Raw genomic sequence first — 25146 nt, forward strand, 5'->3', positions numbered from 1 at the left:
TGCATGATACAATGAGTAAAAGAACAACAACAATGGAAAGATTAGCACAACTTAAGGAGGAAGAAAACATATTAAACAAGTACAAGATGGAGTTTAAAGGAATGCAATTCATCGTGTCATACACTTCTAGGATGATACTTGTAGTGATATATTTATGAGGACCCATAAGAAACGATGAGATCATATCACCCACAAGGGACGGAGGGATCAAAGCACCCACAAAGGGGATAACATCGCCCACGATACACCCCACTTGCCCAAGATAGGAAAATATGGGAAGCGAATGCAAAAAACGAGTCAAGACAATGACCCACATTTCCCTAGAAAATAATGATTCAATGGTCCACTACTATCACTAGGGTATGTGATTATTTTTTTCCGAGAAATCCTAAATCCAGGTTCATATACCTCTCTATAAATACCTCAATCTTAAAATTGAGATAAAAATATGGATACTCGCCAAAGAATACCCCTAAATACAGAATTTCTCACCCTGGTGAACTTGTTTTAACCTAACCTAACATAACTCCAAAACATGACTTCTCACCATGCATCAATATTTTATTTCTCTTTTTATTGTTTTCTAGACAATTCCATTATATCCGTTTAATGACAAAAGCATTATCTCACTAAGTAGGATTGACTACTTGGATCAAATTTTTTCATAATATTTTATCCAAAATCATATTTCTATCCAAATCGATGATCTGATATTTTTCTCTTTGAAAAATTAACAACATAATGACAAAAAAAAAAATTGACCACTGAAATTCATGCAAGTCTCACTAAATCATATGGATTCCATTTTCTATTAATTAAATTAGACCTATTCCCACAATGACAAAACCAGCATAATTTTCAACTAAAATTAGTAGGCTGAAAAAGAATATAAAAGCAAAATGAGTGCTTCTTGCATTGCACTCTTGGAGGAGCATTGAACAATAACTAAGAATAACATGGACTTTCCCTGCATGGATCTCTAGGCCTATACTTTCTTTAAGCTACCCATGTTTTTGAGCTTCCAGCCACAGCTCCTTTGCTATGATTTGCTGAACTGGCTTCCTCGTCGCGACTGATTGCAAGAGGTTCTTCGACAGCATTTTGAGGTTGCTGATCCTCATCTCCGTAACCTCTGCAATACGATTAAACACACACACGTGCATGTTTGGATGGTGAGTCCACTGTGATTTTAGCAAAAACTACACTTTAAAAATCCAGAGAATGAAAGTGCAACAATACATACATAGAGTAGATAATAATGCCGACAACAACAGCACCAAACGCCAGATAGTACATCCAATCAACCTACAAAGCATAATTAGCACTAGAGATGTTAGTAAATTAAAATTATGACTCATAATTAGTAGGAATTTTTCAGTGGAGGTTCCTGTCAGACCTTCTCATGGTAAGCGAAAATGCGAATTAAGACAGACCACATGTCTGATGTCAGAAGAGACAGATTTAGCATGGTAGAACCATTGATCTGTGACAAAAAAATATAACATAACACATTTAAAAATACTGGTTGGATATTTATACAACACTTTGATTTTTTCTACGCTAAACCAAGCTATATCGTTAGAATTGTTATAGTTCGAATCGGTACCTTAAGCAAAACCGGGACTAGCGAGTAAAACAAAAACATAGCCACTGAAAATCCAAAAAAAGGAAGTGCCTGTAATCAACATCAGAAGGCATCTTAGTTAAAGAGAAATTCTGTAAATTACACAATTTTAGTGAGAGAGTGATGAAGAGAACTTACTGCCCCGGCCGACCAATGAATAGATTTAAGTTCGTTGCGCTCAAGTACTGTTCTGTAGTAATAATCATTAAGGTTACAATATGAAAAAGAAAATAAAAGTAACAAAAAATGGCGATAGTCGTCATTATATAATCAACTTTTCAAGGATACATTTGAATGGCACTGATGATGCCACCAAAGAGACCTAACATTGCCATGAGCTCTTCTCGATCAGCATTTTTTACTAAAAATTCCTGCAATGGACAATAACATGAGGGAGACTATACACAATGAAACATAATAATGTTTTAATGTTAGAACGCCAGGATCAAAAATTACATGTATCGTTTTAGATTAATCAAACTTTCCAGTACTACTATCAGCTTACCTCACTGACATTACTGAATGCATACAAAGTAGCACCAGCGATAACAAGAATGTCCCCTTTACGAGGATTACTTCCACCTAAGATATGTGAATATGACATTATCAGACAAAAGATAGGATCAATCAATTTTTGCTAGTTGCATGATTTCCTAGAATAAAGATATCGAGAGTGCACTCGCACACACACGAGTTTTGAAGTATAGATATGAAGCCATTTACCTGCACGGTCACCTGCGTGAACATCTGAAAATACAACAAGAACAAGTCCAGCGATGCAAACAATTACACCGGTTATCTTTTTGTATCTATATTTTGTTTTCAAGAAAATCCATGTAAGAAGCATGACGCATGGAATGGACCAGCAGTCAAGTAGCATCACACTTGTAAGTGAGGTGTATTGATATGCCTTCACAACTGTTCACAAGGTGAAAATTGTTCCGTTAATCATTGAAAGTAAGACCGAAAAAATTCAATATAGAGCTATAGTTTGGATAAACTTTTTAACAATTTGAAATGACCTTGAATTTATTATGAGTTTATAACTAATAGCTTCTCTCGTATGTTGATCAGAGTAGTCAATCTTAGATAGCGGCGCAGAGCGGACGGCTCCAAAAGTGGGATAGCGTCTAGCGGGATGACCGCTATTTGATCATTTTTTTGGACAAATTACTTATAATAATTATAAACATATATTTAATATAAAATTAAACAAATAACTCAACCCATAAAATATTCATAAATCAAATAATGAAACAATGGAGCAGAGGGAGGGGACGACGACTAAGAGAAGAACGACGACAGAGGAAGAACGAAGTGCAGAGAGAGATGAGGGAGGAGTCTCAACTCAAATTTGATTGAAAGCCCAAAATTACCCTTAAAACGTTTTAAACTTAAGGAGTAATTTCAGTTTTTCAGAGGGAAAAAAAGATAGCAAACCAGAAACGCTTCGGCCGGGAACCGCCTCGCCCCGCTATCCTGCTATTTACCCTATAACGGCCGCTACAGTGTCCTGCACCGCTAAGGCTCTTCTCGTAGAGGTCGGCCTCCGCTATAGCGCCGCTATTGGCTACTCTAAAGTTGATTGAAATCAATTTATTCACTTCAACTTTTTTATAACAACTTCCTCAATTTTTTCAAAAACACCTAGCTTATCAGGTACTGTTGTTTTGCTCATAAAAAATACTTACCAAGAAAATTTGCTTCTACATCAACCAATCCAAGAAGTATATAATAGTACCATTTTGCCTGTATTAGAACCATACAAAATTGTCTTTAAATGGTTGACATAGCAGAAATAACATTAGCATCTAAGTTTGCAAATAATAAAATCCAGTCAAGAACTAGGCCATGTATGATGAACTAACTTATTTGAGTTTATCTACTGTCATAAACATTTAAGAGACTATTTGTGAGAGCTTATGAAATTGTTCATAAGTTGTTTTCAGCTTATTTTCATAATCTCTCCATGATTTCATAGCATATGAAAAATAGATATACATAAACACTTGTATCATAAACACTTATGTTCTAACTTATAAGCACTTATATTATAAGCAATTATCCAAACCAGGTCAGTTAGTATATAATATAACCTTGAGAGGTTGTCTTCTGTAGAGTAGAATACTTCCATAGACAATCACCAAGAACACATAATTTAGAAACGACTGTGAAGTTGGAGCATTAATTCCTACCATAATCAAAATACAAATACATACAAATTGTATTAGAAAAATCAATTAACAACAATTAAAAACATACAAATTCGAAATTTAAATTCAAAACAGAACAAAACCGCACTAAAAGAGAAGAAATCACCTTTTTTAGCTAATTCAGAAGAGGCGAAACCAGTTCCAGTAATAAGGAGAGAAAGAAACTGCCCTAATCCGAGACCAATTAGCGTCTTCTTCGTCCAATATTTCTTAAAATCCATCATCGTTCTCGTTCAAATTTTGCAGAAACAAAAAGAAAAATGGAATAATGAATGAATAAAAAGGAGAATGAATCAAAGAGTTGGTGTAAACGAATGAATGAATTTGATGATTGAAGAAAGTGTGTGTGAGAAGAGAAAGTGACAGAGAAAAAAAGAGTATAAGAATATTCTGATTGATTGTTATTATGTTGAGAGTTTGTTTCGGCCGTCAATTTTTTTATTTTTAATTCGTTTTCGTAATCATAATCATTTATAAACTCAGTGATTCGGTCAAACTCTTTTTTGCGCTTAGGTAGGTAAGCTAAGCTCTATTTCATAGGTCTATTTTTTTTTTTTTTAGTTTAAGATTTTGGCATTTTTTTTTATTTTACTTTATTTTTATTGATTATTACATTTGTTTAAAATTTTGGCATCTATGTTTATATTATTTTTGTTGACGTAGTTTATGTATTTTTTCCAATTTTATTTTTATTTCCTAAATTTTAAATTTTAAAATATTAATTAAATAGATATTCTTCCTAATATAAGTTTTTTTAAAATTCAAAGTAAATTTTTATCACTTTGTAATAAAAAAATTTAATTTTATTACAAATTCATTTAATTACTTTATTTGCTACAAATTTTGCTACTGGTTTTACTAAAATGGTTTAATAAAAAAAGTATGAATTTAAGGTTTAAAAATATTTTTGTCTATATGATGACGGAACTTAAACGCAACTTGTGTAATGATATTTTTGTGAGAGTTTTAAATAAGGGTAATGTAGGAATCCTTGCCTTAAGTGGCATCGCCGGGGCGTTATCTTTACTGTCATACCCCGATTTTGCTCCTGAATTTTTTATGTTTGTTTGGCATGCTTGGCCTAACCTAACTTTGGTTTTACATGAGGATTGGTTTTGACTCAAAGTCATGGTGTTGTGATTGTGGATATAACTATGGTCTGGGACATTTGAAAAAAAAAAAAAAAAAAAAAACAGGTTTCTTGTGTTTCAAGCCACTTTCTAGTCATGTTATTGGTTCATGGATACTATGCCAAAACCCTAACCTTATGGTCTTATTTCATGGTTTTGTTCATACACATTATCAGTCAAGTTATTTTTCTTTTCAAAAGTCAAACATTCAAGTCATGACTAAACCAATTGTGAAAACCAACTTCAAACCATTTTGTTAATCCATTTCAATTTATTTCAATTTTATTTCATTACATTTGATTCCATACAAAAAATACAAAATTTGGCATTTTTGACCAATTGTTGACTTTGGTCAACAATTGACTTTTTGGTCAACTTTGACCAAAGTCAACCCAAAATCCACAAACCCAAAATTTCACCCTAACCAATAATTCATTTTTCATTTACAAAGAAAATACAAAAAATGCATTTTTGACCATTTGTTGACTTTGGTCAACGGTTGACTTTTTGGTCAACTTTGACCAAAGTCAACCCCCACTTGCTCTTGACTATCCAAACTTGGTCTGGCCCTTTGTTTCATTGTGTCATCCAATCTTCATGTTTGTTGATGATTTTTTCTTGTTTACTTCATTTGCAAGTAAGTCCCATTGAACAAACCAATTCAAAACTCCAAAACCATGAATTTTCAATGGTCATTCCTAACCTGTACCATTTTACAACAAAAAATCTGTTACCACACGATCCTAACACATAAGCCAACTCCAACGGCAAATGCAATCCAAACACAAACCAAGCATCCAAGGAAACGGCAACGCAGCCATGCCGTACAGAGTCGACGCGGTTCAGAACAACATATTCGGAAAGTCGTAGCAACAGTGAACTCCAGCACGAGCTTCTAAATCCAAACTGCAACAAACCATTCTGCAGCGGCTCAACCGTCGACGCGGACAACGGCATTAACCCTCGACGTTCCATCTGCAATGAGCTGAGATATTAAACCGACATCAATCAACCAAAACCGAATAACCGACATAAGTCAGTGGAGCTGGCGGCAACAAGCTCTTGGCAGTGGGAATGCATAGGTCCTCCGCCGCTTCTAAGATGTACAATAGGAGAAGAAAAGTCGCGGTGCAACCTCACCTTCGTCATCATAACTGTTGGTTTCGCAAGGACCTGCAGCAATAACATCCAACAATCCATCATCAAATCACAAACAACAATATCTTGCCTATGAAGTAGCGCAAACTAGACAACATGTTCAAGTGCATCCATTTCCTTCCTTGCTCGTGTTTGCTCAGAAGCCTAGTTGGGTGGTTTTTGGTGATCTTCTCTCAAGGTCTAATGAATATCTGGTCTGTGTTAGTGTTGTTGAGTCTCAATCATGGTTCAAACAGAGGAAATTGAAAAAAAAGGAGTACCTTACCTGCTACTGCAGTACTGGCCAAGTGGGACTTGGGACATCATGATCCTCATACCTGTTGCAAATCCACTAACCTTGCCATCATCAATAAACACTTAGACCAAAACAGTTTGCAGGGAGCCATTCATTTAAATCAATCATGATACATGAACTGGAATTTTACATAATAAACCTAAGACACATAACTGTAACATAGCCAATTCAACTGCCAACTGACCTTTGGTTTGCTTACTACATTGCTTTGAAATCTAAGCCAAATGCTAGCAGACTTGCAACCTAGGCAAAATCCCTCAGTGCACCAAGCTGTAATGGTATAATTGTCTTGGCTATCTTGGAATCATGAGGCAGGAGACAATGTGAGATTCAATTTTCCAATGGCATTCACAACAACAATGCTATCATGGAGCACAATTGAATATGGTAAAAGAATGGGACCTCAAATGAAAGAAGCACGTGCCGCGATTCGTTATGCCGCCGATTATTTCCTCAAATGCGCAACATCAACACCCGGAAGACTTTATGTCGGTGTCGGAGATCCAAACGTCGATCACAAATGCTGGGAAAGACCAGAAGATATGGATACTGTTAGAACTGTTTATTATGTATCTTCGAAGAATCCCGTTTCTGATGTTGCTGCTGAAACTGCCGCCGCACTTGCTGCAGCTTCTATTGTTTTCAGAAAAGTTGATCCATCTTATTCTGAGCTTTTGTTGAGAACTGCACAGAAGGTTTATCAGTTTGCTTTGCAGTATCAAGGTTCATATAGTAATTCACTCGGTTCCGCTGCTTGTCCGTTTTATTGCTCATATTCCGGATTCATGGATGAACTATTGTGGGGAGCTGCATGGCTTTTTAGAGCAACAAATGCAATTTACTATTACAAATTGGTGAAATCTTTGGGAGCTGATGATCAACCTGATATCTTCAGTTGGGATAACAAATATGCTGGTGCACATGTTCTTCTTTCAAAGAGAGCATTGTTGAACGGCGATAAGAACTTTGACCAGTATAGACAAGAAGCCGATAACTTTATGTGCAAGGTCTTGCCTTACTCACCCCCTTCAACTACACAATGTACGCAAGGAGGACTCATGTTCAAGTTACCTGAGAGCAATCTCCAATATGTGACAGCTATAACATTCTTGCTTACAACCTATTCAAAGTATATGTCAGCAACAAAACACACATTTAACTGCGGCAACGTCTTCATCACAACCAATACCTGTAGACAAGCCAACATCCTTGTTCAGCTAGTCCATGAACTAACTTGATACAACAGCGATAAACTAAGTACAGACTTGCATACTTTGCCAACACCATGTGTCATATGCCATGTTGTGGACCACTACCCAGAAGTTGCAACAAAATTGTAATCAAGGCCAAGCATATATGGCAATAAGCATCTCAGTAGCACGCCATCTTCCCAACAGTGGAACACACATCAAAACAACATCTTATTCCAAACCTACAACAAAACCATCTGCCACAATTTCATTCATCATTCTTCAACCACTAACTTTAGCCATAACAATTCAAAGAAAACCAAAGCACAAGCACACTTGCCTTTAACAATTACCATTTCAGCAGATTACCTTTGATCTGATAACCTCATCTCCTAATTCCAATTTATCATGTCACCTACTGCAGCCAGTCTATGCATTAAAACCATCACTCTTCAAAATATCCATTATCCCAAGTCAAACCAAGCTCACCATTTTTTACTGCGGTAAAAAGGGACACATTAATCAGTCAATTTGCAAAACCTACAGTGCAAAATCATTAACCAACAGTCAGAGGGCAAAGTCCAAAAACATCCCAAATTGGTATGAGGTCAAAGCAGAGAGGAAAGTTTGTGAAGGATACCTTTTCTTGAATCTAACATGGATAGGGCAATTCAATTTCTGAGCATCCAAAGTGCTTTGCAGAGCTACTTTTGAACACAAGGGCACCAATTTGTAACCCTAATTCACAGAATATAAAGAGGAGAGGCAAATCAGTAAAGAGGAGAACCTAGAGGCAGAAAAGAGACCAAAGAAAACCCTAGAGAACAACAAAGAACTGGGAGGCGAAATCTGAGAAGAGACCCTAAAAATCCCAAGATTGATTACCTGGAGGCCAGCATCTGTACGTTCTTCACCGCCACCACTGCGACATTTTGTAAGGACTTTTCTTTCTTTCTCTCTATTTTTCTCCTAGCTTGTTGTCTGAGAATATTTGTGAAAGTTGAGAGGGTTTGATTCGTTGGGTTTTGAGAAGTAAGAGGGTTTCGTTGATGAGCGGCGTCATAAGAGGGATGAGAGGGGCGAGTGCGTAAGGATGCCATTGTTGGGGAAGGTCTGAGCTCGTAAGGTGAGAGAGAGTGAGGGAGACGAGCTTCTGTTTCCATTTTCTTTTTTCTTTTTAATTAATTCTTTTATTATCTAATTTATTTCATTTTTAACACAGAAATCAGAAAAATGTATATGTTTTTATTTTCTTTTATTATTATTATTTACTTTTTATTTATTTAGCTTATTTTGTTTTTTAACAGAGATGATAAAAAACCCATAAAAATGTTTGTTTTGTTTTTTTTATTTATTTTAAATCTGTTAGCCCAGTTCATATATTTATGGTAGTATCTCAATAGCAGATAGTATTGAGTGGCCTAGTGGAGAGAGTTTAGTTGCATAATATTAGGTGGAGAGGGTTCGATACTCATGTGTGACACTTTTTGCTTTTTATTTGATTTTATTTTCCTTTAGCATTTTTTATTCTTTTAGTATTTTGTTAATATCTCTTTTTATGCTTATTATAATTTCATGTGTTAATAATGCATAGTTATTGTATTTGAATTTAGTTCAAAAACCATTTTTCTCAAACTATAAAAATCATACTTTTCTCGATTTAATATCGAGCCCATTTTTTACACCCTTGTAAGTCGATTGCTTTTAAGCATCGCCATCAACCTCACATAGCTTACTCTTGGGCTTTCATACAATGAGCCGGTTCCCTTACACTTACACGTTGTTTAATGCTCATTCATTTCTTTTCTTTGATTATTTGATTTGATCACATGTTTGTTTAAATATTTTACTTATGTGATTAACTGTGGCCTACTTGTATGGTGTATGAGGCATATACTTATATTGTTTGATTGCCATGTCAATCCCCATTCATAACAAATGTATCCCTCTCCCATGAAATGTATAATATTCTTTCATTCTTTATTCATCTGTTAATACAAGAAATAAAATGAACACCCGATAACCATTTCAAAACAAGACCAAAACCTCGATCCAACGTCGAGTAATCATTTTTCAAAACCTAACAGAACTAGCACGTATTCATCCACCCTTTTGTAAGTCGATTGCTTCATGCATCGCCATCAACCTTGTAAGTCGATTGCTTTATGCATCGCCATCAACCTTGTAAGTCGATTGCTTCATGCATCGCCATCTACCCTTATCCCTAACACTTCTCCTTGCTCCATTCGTCGATTCTTGTTCCGATTAGGTAGCACCCATTAGATAGAACCCTTTGCATGATAACATAGGTAGGATTCCCATATCCTTTTGTATGATAACATAGGTAGATATTCCCATTCGTAAATCCTAATACTTAAGTACACATTGCATGACAACTTTAGGGCAGAGCTTCCCCATTTCTTTTAGACCTTTCCGAGCGTCTCCGATCTTGTGGCATGTAGTCCGTTCTATTGCAAAGAGGTAACTGCCTAAGACTCGATTCAGCGAGCTGCGACACCTACTGCTAGGACGTGAACACATTGCCCACTCTCCTTTGACACAACTGGTGTCCTCCTTTGTAAGTCCATGTTCAGATGGCAACCCCTATGTAGGGGAACTACATCGCCCTGATCCTTGTTCCAGACGAGGTATGTAGGCAGGTGGTCGTGCGAGACCACTCCGGGCACCTTTTTTTCCTTTTTTGTGTGTGTTTGTTTGACAATTGCTAGGCTCGAGTTCCCGACTCCTTGGCAATCTGTTGTTTGTTGTTCTTGTTGTGTGCTTGGAAGTTGATGTAAGTCCATCGAGTGGCATTCGGGTTCCAGTGTGGGTTTGTTGGGTTCGGATGCTGATGTAAGTCCAGTGATTGGCAGTCGGGCTCCACGTTTGCCCTTTTGTGTGTGTTTTGGTTCGGATGCTGATGTAAGTCCAGTGATTGGCAGTCGGGCTCCATGTTTGCCACCTTTTTGTGTGTAGGTGTCTTGTTTTGTTTGGCGTGCGTGAGCCGAACTACGGCAACTCTGATTCTCATGTTCAGATGAGATACGTAGGCACAAGATGCGATGTCTTGCCGAGTTTGACTAACGACTAACAACTAATCCTTGTTTGCTTTCGCCCTCGTTGCGATCCTTTCTCTCGCCCTCATTGCGATCGAGACTTTCCTTTTCTCTTGCCCTAGTTGCAATCGAGACCCTTTATTCCCGTAGTTAGCTGAACTACATTTTGCTCTGATTCTCATTCCCGATGAGATACGTAGGCATAAGACGCGACGTCTTAGCGAGCACACTTATCCTTAACCCCTAGGTAGCCGAGCTACGAAGACTCTGATTCTCATATTCAGATGAGATACGTATGCAGTGGATGCGACATCCGTGCGAGTCATTTTTTCTCTTGACCCTTTTAGTAAATAGTACATTAGATATAACATACACCCTTTAGACAAGAAACAACAAGAGTGGATCCCGTAGAGTACTACGGATGCGTAGGGGTGCTAATACCTTCCCTTCGCATAATCGACTCCCGAACCCAAGATTTGGTTGCGAGACCTTGTCTTTTCCTTTCCTTTTCTCCAGGTTTACTTCGAGCATTTCCTTTCCCTCCTTTTGGGATAAATAACGCACGGTGGCGACTCTTCTGTCATTCTTTTCTTTTCTCGCCGGTTGTTTTTTCGCATACCGTATTTTTTCGGGTTGCTACATTTACGTGACATGAGGGGCTCACATTTAAAATAGACACGTGTATAGTATGGTTATCCCTCCACTAGTCACGTAGACTGAGTCATACCACGACCCCCTGAAAAATAGGTAATCAATAGTCTTCATAGTCAAGGGGAAGAGGTTACCACTTCATAGCCTATAAAAATATCTGACACTTTGAGGGTATGAGACATGTCACAATTTATCCAACATAACGCTTATACATAGAGTCTCTCATCTCACGTGAGTTGGCATTCTCATACCATCGTAAACACTATAAACATCTTCAGATAAGGTTTCTCACCACCGTGAGCAGACCCTGACCGCTCTCATTTATTAAGGCCTCTAAGTAGGGATATCACACACACTTGTACTTTTTGACAAGTACAATGATGCCCCGGTAAAAGTAACTTCGGTCACACCTTCTTTTACAATTGTCGTATTCATTGTTACCTCCCCTCCCCCCCCCCCCCCCTCATATACCTAAACATTCTCTATCATGGTTAATAGGAGAGCCCTTTCCCATGTGCCGAAGGAAACCGGGGGAAGTAGTGATGTCAGTGTCATGGAGGAGATGTGTGGTGTCATGGATGAACTACGTTGTTAGAATCAAACTCTAAGAGTTTGTTTGGGAGTTTGTAAGGGATGGGAGAGGAAGGGAGGATTTTGAAAAAATGGAAGGATTGAGTGGAAAGAATTGAAGGATTTTGGTTGGGAGGATTTGTTTTTATTCATAACACCAAAAAAACTCCTAATTTGGGGAACTCAAAATTTGTATTGAATGAGGATTTTGGAGGGTTTACATAAATTTTTCAAATATGTTTTATGTTGTTATAGTATTGTGAAACTTAAAAATATAGTATTTATAAACACTCTTTTGTCATTCTATACAAACATTTCTTTAAAAAAAGGTAAAATATTTTCCTATATTTAAAAAAAAACATTTTTGGAAGCCTTACCCTCTCATCCCTTCCAAACTCTTAAACACATCCTAGAGGACAACGTCCTCAATATCCGACAACACCAGCAAGAGACCAATCCCTCAGAAGGTATGGAAGTACTAGATCCCTAGCCACTTTCATACGAAATATGGGAAGTGTAACACTCCAATTTTATTAATTGTTTTATTTTGAATTATTGGTGATTTATGATGATTGTAGGTATTCTATTTAGTTATAGTTATGTGCAATTTATTTAATTATTATGGTTTAACTAAATAAATATGTGTTGGAGGGTGTATGGTTAGCATCATGAAGTGTAGGGATAAAACTAGATTAAATCTAGAATATTAGTATTTTAATATTTAAATAATAGTAATTCATTGGATTTATTTAATTATAATGAGAAAACAGAGACTTTGGGTAAAAAGGGAAATGATGAGAAGTGGAAGGGAGGAAGGAGTAAGAGAGATAAGAGTTGGGTCAAGTTCATAATTTTAAGAAGTTTAACCATAAGTATAAGTTTATGAGAGAAATCTAAGATTATGAGCTTTTTGGATCAGTACGTAGAATTTGGAGACAAAAGAGAAGGAGACAAAGAGGGAGAGCAAGGGCTTGAAACTTTAGGAAGTAAGAATGCATCAAAACCAGAATATTCTGCTAAGGTTTCATGTAAGGGTGAGAAATTGTTTCAACAATAAGGGGTTTGATTGAAGGATAGAGTGGAGGAACCTTTAACCTTCTTAGGATTGGATGTTCTAAATCTAAATTCTGATTTTCGTGTTATAATTGTTGATTATATGATAGAATTGATGTGAAATTTGTGTACTCTATGTATGCATATGTTATGTTTTAATGTTGTTGATGATATGATGTCATTGGTTGATGTTTGAAGGTTTTAACCTCGATTGTGTTATTGGTGATTTAGAAATGATGAGTATGATAATGTGTTGTAATATGATGTTGATTTATAAAAACTTTAGAGTAAATGATGAATTAGCAAGTTATAACCATGAGAAGTTGGATTTATTTGATAGATTTTCGTAGCATAAGTTTTTGACATATGAGTGAGGATTTGGATGGTTTAAAAATTGATTTTTCGGAAAAATTCGCAGTATGTGTCAACCTATGAAGGTCTTGTGTCGACCTGTATAGGTCATAGGTCGATACATGCAGTAAGCACATCTAACATAATGTTACAGGCTTTAAAAATAAAGTACATGAGCCGACCTGTAGATGTCATGTGTCGACCTGTATAGGTCATTAGCTGACCTGTACGAGTCATATGTCGACACATAACTGCCAAAATATTGTTTTGCACTGTTCGACGATTTTGGCCATAACTTTTGATATGTATATCCAAATGACGTGTCGTTTGAAGTGTTAGAAAGCTAACGCTTAGATACATAACGTGATAGTAATAGGTGAATTGTTTGAGTATTATTCCTATGCCTACTTTGTTGGTGAAGTTTTTGTTCATATGTTCGGTTAATGAATTGTTGACATATCCTGATGATTTTGGTCATAACTTTCATTTCGTAAGTCCGATTTTGATGTTGTTTGAAGCATTAGAAAGCTAATGCTCAGATCTATAACATGGTTATGATTAGTGAGATGCTTAAATATTATTCACATGCCTAATATATTGATAAATGTATTGGTTTATATGTTTGGTTGATTAATCGTTGCATTGTTGTAATACTGTGGTGTGATAATGATGTTGTTATGATAATGATGTTAAGATGTTGTTGATTTGCTGCTGTTTGTTGATGTTATTGACGTGGTAACATGAATTGATTGTTGCATAATGAACGATGTGATGCGTAAATGGTGAGATATGTTTGGCCAGAGTAGTAGATGAAGGGTGCAGATCGTGGTTATGGAATAAGAGTAATGTGTTCGAATTTGTTAAGGGTTAGTGATGTAACACGACAGATGAAGGTGAGAGTATCAGTTTGGTTGGGTTTATGTCGTGGTCGAAGAATGAGGTGTTTATTTATGTTTTATTGTGTAGGGAGTTTGATGAAAGAGATATGGAAGATGGTGGCAGTCTGCCTCTTTTCACCTGATTGAGAGAGATGAGGGGAGCATATTTATTTGTATGTGTGTGTGTGTGAGAGAGAGAGAGAGAGAGTGAGTGTGAGAGAGAGAGAGAGAGAGAGAGAGAGAGAGAGAGAGAGAGAGAAAGAGAAGTCCCCTTTGAAAGCTCTGTTTGGATTTTGTATATTGGAAAAATGGTTTTCCTCTCCAATTCATGCGCTGAGATCCTCATGTGTGATGGACACGTGTCATGCTCTGAGTGTCCATTTTCTATTTAATTTTTCTTTCCTTTTCTTTTTATTATTTAATTCTTTGTCTCTTTATTTTTTGATTGGATAATAAAATGCACATGGATAACCAACATGGGTCATTGATTAATCTTGATTCGAAGGTCATGATTAAATCAAAGAAGTACACATTTTTAAACAAATAAAAATGTCAAAGTTGCCCTTTCTAGATGTTTTATGAATTTAAAATGAAATTAAATCAAATTAATTCACATCTTTTTAAATAAATATGACAAAATTAAAATGAAAGCAGGAATAATTCTAATTATTTATTTTTGAATCTTTTTGATAAAAGAACAAAAATAAAAGAGATTAAAATGAATCAAAATTAGGTGTGAAAGTGCCCAAAAAATTAAACGGAATGCACTAAAATGGTCGGCGCAAAATAAACTTCTCGGAAACATACATGTTGTGATCAAATTTTAAAATAATTACCAATTAAAAAGGATCTAACTGATCAAAATGCGATCGAAAAAGTAGTCGGAAAAAAACGAGCACGTCAGGTTAAACTTCGCGAAACATATATTAACAAAATTGACGTCTACAAGCTCGATTTTGAAACTATTTGCCTGCTAATTTTACGTATATTTGAAAATTGATTTAACCAATCTGTTTGTTAGTCTATAGAGATGATGCAAAGTAAAGTAAAGTCAAATGCATGAAAGTTTTAAAATGCCCCGACAAAATTAAGGTATGATACCAAAGACACTTTAAAATTTTATTCAAGTTTGAGATGGACTTTTATGAATAGACATTTTGTAAAGACATTCAAGTAAGATAATTTCTTAATGCACTTTATATATTTCTTAGCCATCACGCAAAAATACTAAAATGCCTCCAGATTTCGGAGATGCATCTCCAGACGCACCAAAATCTGATTGAACGTTAAAATATTTCGGAGATGCGTCTATGCAATAATGTCAGAGATACATCTCCGTAACGTATCATAATAGAATGGTTCATTTTATGTTTTATTTACGTGTGTTCATATGAAGATTTATAAGCGTTATGTACCATGTTATGTGACGAGATTTAAACCATACAATCGATATACAAATAATGACGTACATAAATCCATATGGTCCAAAAATGTCATATATAAATAAAAGACCAACAAATATAAAAACAAGTCGAGTAAAGAAGCATGATGTCAAAATAAAATATAATCCATATTACTACTACTACTATATAATAATGCATTATTGTGTATGTCAGACTACATTTCTTATGTCTCCTCTGGCTCCTCGACCATCAATCCCTATTTCCCTCTGGCGCTGTCTCCGGTACATCAATACCCTCGTACCTCCGTCATGATGGCATCTAGGATCTGCCTCACATCAGACCCATCAGAGAAGATACATATGCCAATGCATGTCTACGCAATTTCCACAATGTGACGACATCTATACAAGACATCCTTAGCATGATCTAACCGTGTTTACTCCTCCTCTAGTATCTCTTGATGAGATGGCCTCGATGAGTCTCCTAGAGCAGCCTGCACCATATATAAATATGACACCCTAAAGAACCACCTGATGTACCCGTCCACGTAGCTCCAATCACTTGGGGCTATGGTACTCCGTGCTAGGGGTGTTCAAATCCAATCTAATCCAAAAAAAAAAACGAAAACCGAACCGAAAACCAAAAAAAACCGATTTTTTTTGGATATGTTTGGACCACCTTGTAGAATAACCGACCGATTCGGTTCGGTTTTCGGTTGGCTGCATGAAAACCGAACCAATCCAAACCGAACCGATTTAATTTTTAGATTCTTTGAATTTTGATTTCTTCATAAGTTACTTATTGAAACGTTTATCAACACTGTCTCTTAATCTTGATCCTATTTAGAAAATCGAACGGGCATGTAAAAATTAAATTGGTTTCTATATATATATATATATATATATATATATATATATATATATATATATATATATATATATATATATATATATATATATATATATATATATATATATATATATATATATATATATATATATATATATAATGTCATATAGAAAATGTTTTTGTCAGAATTTAAAAAAAAATTAAAATTAAAATTATTTTAGATTTAGAAGTAGTGTTTGTTTAAAAACCGAATAAAACCGAACCGAAGTAAACCGTATAAATTGGATCGGATCGGGTTGGATTTTTTTATTGTCATCCAATAACCGAACCAAACCGTATGCTCTTTGTATCTTTGGATCGGATGATTTTTTGTCTCAAAACCGATCCAAACCAAACTGCGAACACCCCTACTCCGTGCCTCCTCCGATACCAAATGACTTTCATAATCATCAAACATGTCATCCATCTATCTATGTGTCAAAGCATAAGGATCAGATATAATAGGGTGTGTGGGAATGGTTTGAGTGTAGCCGAACTGCCACATGATACGATCGGGCAGATGAGGAGCAGTGAGATGTGATTCGTATGCCAATCATCCAGAGTATAACATTATATCGTTAAATGGCACATTTCACGGTGATCCACATAGTTGTTGAAGTACATATCCTCACTATCAAGCGGTCAAGATACACTATGAACGACTCAGTCGCATGGTTCTCTCTAAGAATGACAAATGCAGTAACATGCGACATATCCTCAAAGTAAGTCGGTACACTCGTTCAGCCGAAAATGTGCGAGAAGTGTTGGAGGATCCAAGCCTGAAAAGTTTAGACCCCGTGAATTATAAGTGATAATGTTGTAAAGATGAAATGGAAATGACACAAAAAGATTAAAAGACCAATAAATATTATCGTAAGTAGTGTGATGTTGCCTGCGACCTGCTTCGCCTTCCACCTACAACCTTCTGATAACTTTGAGTACAAGTAGACCAAACAAGTGGGAGATGTAGCAAACACAACACATCATCGAGTGTGATAGACATCTCAACAAGACGGAGAAGCATAGAGAGTAACACGAGTCCCAGAAGTAGATGACTCTGCATGGCCAGAGGGATCAGGAGCCTTCGAAACCTGCTGACTCTTCTCTCGTCGCACTGATGTGTGTAATGCAACCCTCGCGTGCCTCAGTCTATCGTATCTATCAATCATTATGCCTATAAGTTAAAGTAAAGCAGACAATTAGTGTAAGCATACAACATGTTAGATACCCAAAAGTGCTTATTTGAGCCATCAATTAAGGGTATCTTTCACTCTATTTCCTTGCTAAATTGTCAAAATCACCTTTGTTTTAGATGAAATGCATTACATTGATAAACAAGCTTGGTGCCTTTGATTTGTGTGTTATTGTGCAGGAAGAAGGCATGAAATAATTGAAATTTAAGACACAAGAAAGTTGGCAAAGGAACCAAGGAAAACAAGCATTCATCAGCATGCTCGCTAGGCGAAGGCTGTGGCGAAGCCTGCTCGCTAGGCGAGCGCCCAGCGAAAAGCTCCAGTAAAATGTCAATAAATTCGCCAGGCGAGCTGATAGCGAAGGTGGTAGCGAGTTCGTTCAGTTTTGGTGAAAAGCGCAGCCAGCACTCACTCGCTAGGCGAAGCTCTAGCGAGTCCCCAGCGAGCATTCCAGTAGCAAAACCTCTCAACCTCGCTGGGGCGAAGGTTGAAGCGTGTCCTTCGCTAGGCGAAGGTTTGTTCGCTAGGCGAACATGACAGTTTGAGTTAGTCTATTTTCTCTGGGCGCATGTGCCTTTGGTGCCACAATTAGACCCTCGCTAGGCGAGCCTTTCTGCTCGCCTAGCGAGCATGACAGCCCAGTACTACTCTATAAGTAGCAGGTGCCACTTTTGTGTGCCATACCTAGTTTTTACCTCATTTTTCCACTTTTGTACTTTTGTTAGATATTTTTACAGCATTGTTCTTGGGAGCTTTTATGCCCTAGTTTTCATTTCTCTTCATCTTAGAACCATCTTCTACAAAAAGAAGGTGGATTCCCATCCAACTTCGATTATCCGACTTGGATGTTGATCAACCTTCTTTCCTTACTTGCCGACCAAGCTACCATGAAAATGAGTAGCTAAGTCATCCATTTGTCAAGGTTAGATGTAGGTGATTACTAGCTTTGGGTGTAAATGTAAGGATCTTCATGTGTAAACTCTTTAATGGTGAATATATGATGAAAACCTTGTTTCTATTTAAAACTCTTTGTGTTGGTTTATGATCGAGAGATGTTTACCAACTCTTGACCTAGGTTTTCATCCAATCTTGTTTGTTAGCTAGAGATAGTAATGAATAATTTTGTTCACCATAAGGTTGAACTAAAAAGTTGTCATTTTGATAGATTGTGTTCGAGAGAAACAATGGATCAAAATGGCAAAACTCACAATGGGTGTTCGAGAGAAACACATTGGGAGGACCTTGTGAAATAATTTATCATCTAAAGGAGTTTATAAGATTGTTGACCGAACAAATACATGCAAAGTGATCATCGAACCCTAACTTTGGCAATATTTCTCATTTAATCAAACCAAAACTTTTACCGCAATTTATTACCTTTTTATGCAAGATAACGTGACAACCAACCAAAACCCTATTGTTACATTGAGCTAGAATTAATACAACCATCGAACGGCGGTGATATCTTACAATCCCTGTGGATACGATAACAAAAACCCGACACGTAAATTTACAACTAACAAAATGGCGCCGTTGCCGGGGATTGTAAATTGATATTGCGAGCATCGCAATGGTTGTTTAAGTTTTAGTTTGTGAATTTTTGACTTGTGCTTGTAATTTGTTTGGTTTAGTGTGCAGCTTACGTTTTATGCGAGGGCAAATCCCTGTGGACGAACTTCTTTTTGATCCCGAGATCGAGAGAACCGCAAGGAGGCTCAATAGCAAAACGAGACGTAGGAGGCAACAGGCTAGACAACGCCAAGAGCAAGGAGAAAGTTCTTCAACCACAAATCCACCACCATTCATACCAAACATGGAGCCACAACCACCACCACCTATTTCTACTCCATGCATCAATAGTCCAAGGAACACCGCTCAGTTTGCCAACCACACCGGAAGGCAAGCTGAGATGAAAACGGGAACTTTAAATCTATTATATGGAAGTCCATTCACCGGAATGGACCATGAAGACCCATTTGCTTTTCTCACAAAATTTTATGAGATAGCATTGGCTGCCGGAGTGGATCAGGCTCAGGAGCTTCCGTTGTTCAGACGATTATTTCCCCACGCTTTGCTCGGTAAAGCAAAGGATTGGTACCTAGATCAAACACCAGCCGTAATGACAGACTGGAACGTGTTAGAAGAGAAATTCATCGAAAGATTTTTCTCCCATAACCGATTCATGGAATCCAAGACGGCCATCTCGGTGTTTTCACAAGGAACCAGTGAATCATTAAATGAAGCGTGGGAAAGATTCAAGTCCATGCTTCGGAAATGTAAAGGACATGGATTTGATGAATTGACTCAAATCCATATCTTCAAAAATGGACTTCAACCAAACTGCAAAACGTTGTTGGATGCTACCTCGGGTGGCTCTTTATTGTCAAAAAGTGCCGAAGAAGCCACAAACATCATAAATCGAATGGCTTTAAATGATCTTCAGAGTCAAAGTCGAGGAAACTCTTTGAAGAAGTCGGGAGTGCTTGAGCTAGGGACGAACGATGCCATCCTTGCCCAAAACAAGCTCATCTCACAACAAGTGGAACTCTTAACGCAACAAATCAAAGAGTTAAGAGAACCGTCAAAAGCTAAACAAATAGCTTGTTGTGAACTTTGTAAAGGTGAACATGACACCAGATTTTGTCCACCTCCTGGTTTTGACGAAGTAAACTACATGGCCAATCAACGGGACTATCAACCGAGACAACAACAACAACAACAACAACCTTATCAACCGCACCCTCAAAATCAACAACAATTCCAAGGGAACCAAGGGTTCCAACCTATAAGCAACTATTATCATAACCAAGGTTATGGAGGTAGTTCTTCTAGCCGTCAAAACCCTCCCCAAAATCCGTATCAATCTCAACAACCGCCGGTCGTCAATTCTAAGTTAGAAGAGACATTGACGCAATTCATGCAAATGTCAATGGCCAATCAAAAGAGCAATGACGCGGCCATAAAAAATCTCGAGACTCAAGTTGGGCAACTTGCTAAGTGTCGCATCCTGCGAAAAATCAACCGGCGAGCCTCAAATGAAAACACAACACAGAGCCGCCACTGCGCGTTATTTATCCCAAGATAGGGAAAGGAAACGCTCAGAGAAACCTGGAAAGGAAATGGTCTCGCGACCAAAGAGACAGGGTAAGGGAGTCGGTTACGCAAGGGGAAGGTATTAGCACCCCTCACGTCCGTCGTACTCGACGGGATCCACGTCCTAGAATAAAGAATAGGTTGCTAAACATCACACACACACACACAGGGGAACGCAGGTGGGGTTAGGAGAAGGGAGCTCGATAAGGTATCGCACCTTATGCCTACATATCTTGTCTGCTACAAGAATCAGAGCCACTGTAGTTCGGCTTACGCACGCCAAACAACACAAAACATACAAACAAGCAAGGGTGGCAAACATGGAGCCCGACAACCACTGGATGGAATTATGTCGGCATCCGAACCAAAACGCACTCAAAAGGGCAAACGTGGAGCCCGACAGCCAATCACTGGGCTTACGTCGGCATCCGAACCAAAACACAATCAGATAACAAACAAACACACGCAAAAAAGAAAAAGGTTGCCCGGAGTGGTCTCGCACGACCACCTGCCTACATACCTCGTCTGGAACGAGGATCAGGGCGATGTAGTTCCCCTGAAAGGGACTGAATTGCTAGCCAGAAACCAGGGAAAGACACACTACTAGGGAGCTGGACTCGAGCCTAGTGTTGTCATGCATCGTTTACCCTAAGTTCGGTTTTCTATCCTACTTGCATAAGCAAACTACTCCTATCCAGGAAAGAAGCAAGCACACAAGCATACAGAATAATTCAAGCATACATCCAATGAGAACAAGCATCTCAAACAGATATCCACATATCACGCACTATAACCAAACAAGTGGCTCACACAATAGGTTTGACTGCCTCAGCAAGTCGTCTGTACGGGCTGTGTTTGCTCTTAACCTTGCCATTACGAGGCTAAGGTGAAGCAGATGATAGGTGAAGTGAGGATCAGACCTCACAACTCTTATCCCTAACCAGGGAGAGCTTCTGACAAATGAGCATGGGTCCAGAATGGGGGAACCCTTCTATACTCAGAGACTCTGACACAATGTGCACTGCACAAGATCTTGGGCTTGTGATCTCAATGCTACAACCATGTAATGGGAGCAAGGAGAAGACTCAACTGAATAGTGGGGGGTAGACTGCATACCCCTACCTTCCACCAATTGCCTTATTTAAAGGACTTTCACCTTCTTAGCACGAAAAATAAACAACCACAATCATTGCCTCTTAAGGAGGACTTCAGACATTTATTTGCCCGGCCCGGTAACAGCCGGGTCTCCAGACTACATGAAGTCAAGAGGACCTACCTCAATGCAAGTTGCTTAAGCAAAGCAAAGCAAAAGTTCACAAGGAACTGAGCAATTAAAAGTACCTGGAAACAGTCAAACACAGTTAGTACTCAGACAGACAAAACTAAACAGCAAAAGTTCAATCAGTTAATCTATACAGCTCAATGCACAACAAGGCAAGCTCAAAGCTTAAGCCCAAACTTCACAACCTACAAAACAACGTTATGTTAGTGTACAAACATCAAACAACATCAATTGCATTTAACTTGGTTCATTATCCATGTGCATTATGCTTTTGATCCTGAAAAATCAAGCAAACATTAGCAACAAGACCACTAGGCTAAACCTAGGGTCCAAAGGCAATAAAAATCCCTAAACAGCAAGGTATTCACAAACCAAAGTCAAATTAATGTCAAACAAGAGTCAACACACTTGGTCTCATGTTTATATCATTCATCATGCTCATGTTATGCACAAAACAATCCACATTGGTCCAAATGAAGCATCAAACATGCAAACAGAACTATTGCATTCAAATCCACATCAAAACAACTTCAAAAATTCTCAAATAAATTACACATAAACAGGGGATATTCAAAGTCTACCATGTCAAATTTGAGCTCAATTGGGCAAATGGAACCATGTCAATGAAAATCAACAAAAACAGACACAATTACATGCTCCAATTCACAACATCAATACATGAACTCACTTCAAAAATCCATAACTTCATGAAAACAAAAAAGAAATGGATGAGACCAAAACAGGGATGTCACACAATGTGTCTATTACAAGCATGCCAAATTTCATGTTTATTCAATACCATATGAGCATTTCACAATGAATCTACCAACATGTATCATATGAGCTTGCAAATTGGTCAACAGAAATGAAAAATCACAATCAAATTGAAAATGCAATGTAAAATTCCACAAAAATTCATACAACATCTTGACATACCAATCAATCATCATGCAAAATTTCACTTCATTTTAACAAGCATAGACCACTCAATTAAATCCAGCAAGTTGGCATCAAGAGGTGTGACACAAATTGTCACACCTAAGTTCTAAAATTCATAACTCCATGGCCAGGTATCCAAAATTCATGAAATTTATATGGAAATGAGCATCAATCAGTCAAGAATCCTCACAAAAAATTCCAAGTATTTATTTTACACTATGAGCATTTCATGAGCCAAATGGTGCAAGGTATCAAAAATGGACACATATGAAAGAAGCCTAGGTCAAATGATAATTCTACCATGCACAACTTTGACCAATAGGTCAAAAAAAACCTAGAGTCAACAACAAAGTCATAGAAAAAATTTCCATATTTTTCTGAATTTTTTACAATTTTTTATGAATTTTTTAATGTGTTAATAATTTTTTATGATTTATTCAAATTAAATGAAATATTCAGTGGCAGATTTGTAAATAGCAGCGCGGGGGAGGGAAACATGCAATTTGAATTTTCAAACGCGTTTCAAGATCAAACAGCTTCATTCTCGTCGTTCTCATCCACCAAATTTCCAGAAACGCAACACACGCTCAAGAACATGAAATTTCAAACCAGCACCAAAATGAACAATCTCATATCCGTTAGAACCGCACGAACACGTAGATCACAAATATGAACTCTAATTAACCTAACAGTTCTTAAATCATGCAAATCGATCGATCTAGGGTTTGGACACAAAAATTCAAATCCAGATTTCGTGAGCTATGGTCATCTATTTCACAAACCAAACACATCACTGTAATCTACATAACATGAACTATAGAACGCACATAAGCATGGAGCAAATCATGAGATTCGAATTTCTTTCAAACCTGGAATGGCAGTGTTTGTTCGTGCAGCTTCGGGCCTCACTTCCACAAAACAGATGAAGAAAAGCTATAGTGAAGATGATTGATGCATCCAAATCCACGTGCCTTGGCTTCTATCGCTCAAAATCCGATTTCACCATTGATGGAGCTTCTTGGAACAGTCACGATTCAAGGCTTCTTTCTCTTCAATCTCCAAAAACAGTTGGTGATGGTGATGATATGAGTTGAATGCAAAAGGAAAATCGAGAATTGGTGGAGGAATCAAGAAGTTTGATGAATTTGGATCCAATGTGTTCTTGAGCAAACTTGAGAGAATGAAGAGGCTTTTGATCCAACTTTGGTAAATGTGAAATTCTGTTATGATTAGAATGTGTTTAGGTTTATATATGTGAGCTTAATCATTCCTTAATCATGTAATTAGCCAAATTGGAATTGTTAGTGAAAATGTGAAATTTCAAGTGAGGGCAAAAATGGAATTTCCATAGGACAGCTCATGCCACCTCAATGACAGCTCACACACTCTCTAAATGACATGTGTGAGCTGTTGCAACTTGTCCCACTCTCATTGGATGTGTAATTTGCATTTTCACATGTGTATGGTTTATGTCCAAATTTAGCCATTTCATTTTTCAAGCCAATTCTCAAATCACAAGGCCTATGCATGAAGTGATGATTCCAACAAATTTTAAATGCCATTCATGAGGTGTAGCAAAAATCCCCACTCAAAAATTCCAATTATTTTGAAAGTTGGACAATTTTGCCCTTGGTCCATTTTAACTGTCCAGTTGAAAATTGACTTTTTGCATTGACCACTTTTGGAAAAATCCAATTATGCACCATGAAAGTACATGTCAAATGGAGTTTGTGCATATAAAGAACTTGCAATTTGGACAAACCATGTGGAAATTATGGCCTCCTAATTATGGGTCATTTTTGAAATTCACTGAACCATAACTTTCCAACCATACATGGGATTTTCAAGTTCTTGGACTTTTTGGAAAGGTGAGAAAAAGATCTACAACTTTCATGTTGAACAATTTTTCATTTGAAGCTTCCTTGGACACGTGGTCTTGAGGTCAAAAACTTTCCATTTTTGGAAACTTCAGTTACAAGTCACTTTCTATTTTTGGCAGTTTTTGTCCTGACTTGATTTTCTTCATTCTTAAGCTTTGAGATGTCAAATAACACTTGTTCCAACATGAATGAAGTGTATCCAACTCATTTCCACCTCCAAATCCATCAGATCATGTACAGTTGACCACAGTTGACTTTTTCATCTGATAGATGAAATTGGCAATGCATAGATCAATCTG

General features: G+C 37.3%; 2 protein-coding genes across 2 annotated transcripts; one reads left to right on the top strand and one right to left on the bottom strand.

The window, feature by feature from the left end:
- Positions 1–770: 770 nt before the first annotated feature.
- On the bottom strand, positions 771–4273 carry LOC127128784 (uncharacterized). The gene is made up of 11 exons (XM_051058157.1): positions 3944–4273; positions 3721–3815; positions 3316–3373; positions 2348–2542; positions 2130–2206; positions 1913–1995; positions 1763–1814; positions 1607–1675; positions 1397–1483; positions 1244–1305; positions 771–1132 (listed from the first exon to the last, which is right to left on the bottom strand). The coding sequence occupies exons 1-11, from the start codon at positions 4059–4061 to the stop codon at positions 997–999; spliced, it is 1032 nt and encodes a 343-aa protein (XP_050914114.1). The 5' UTR covers positions 4062–4273; the 3' UTR covers positions 771–996.
- Positions 4274–6731: 2458 nt separating this feature from the next.
- On the top strand, positions 6732–7658 carry LOC127132023 (endoglucanase 9-like). Its single transcript, XM_051060884.1, has one exon. It carries the CDS (start codon positions 6762–6764, stop codon positions 7656–7658), a length of 897 nt encoding a protein of 298 aa, XP_050916841.1. The 5' UTR covers positions 6732–6761.
- The last annotated feature ends 17488 nt before the right edge of the window (positions 7659–25146 follow it).

This window comes from Lathyrus oleraceus, chromosome 3, assembly GCF_024323335.1.
Source record: "Lathyrus oleraceus cultivar Zhongwan6 chromosome 3, CAAS_Psat_ZW6_1.0, whole genome shotgun sequence".
Lineage (NCBI taxonomy): Eukaryota > Viridiplantae > Streptophyta > Magnoliopsida > Fabales > Fabaceae > Lathyrus > Lathyrus oleraceus.

What these genes read in the sequence shown, in the direction of transcription:
- LOC127128784 (XM_051058157.1), bottom strand. Translation starts at nt 4,061, where the DNA reads ATGATGGATTTTAAGAAATATTGGACGAAGAAGACGCTAATTGGTCTC. An exon ending in CATTCAGTAATGTCAGTGAG is followed by an intron (nt 1,996 to 2,129) that starts GTAAGCTGATAG and finishes TGTCCATTGCAG; the next exon opens with GAATTTTTAGTAAAAAATGC. An exon ending in TTTTCGCTTACCATGAGAAG is followed by an intron (nt 1,306 to 1,396) that starts GTCTGACAGGAA and finishes TATGCTTTGTAG; the next exon opens with GTTGATTGGATGTACTATCT.
- LOC127132023 (XM_051060884.1), top strand. Translation starts at nt 6,762, where the DNA reads ATGGCATTCACAACAACAATGCTATCATGGAGCACAATTGAATATGGT.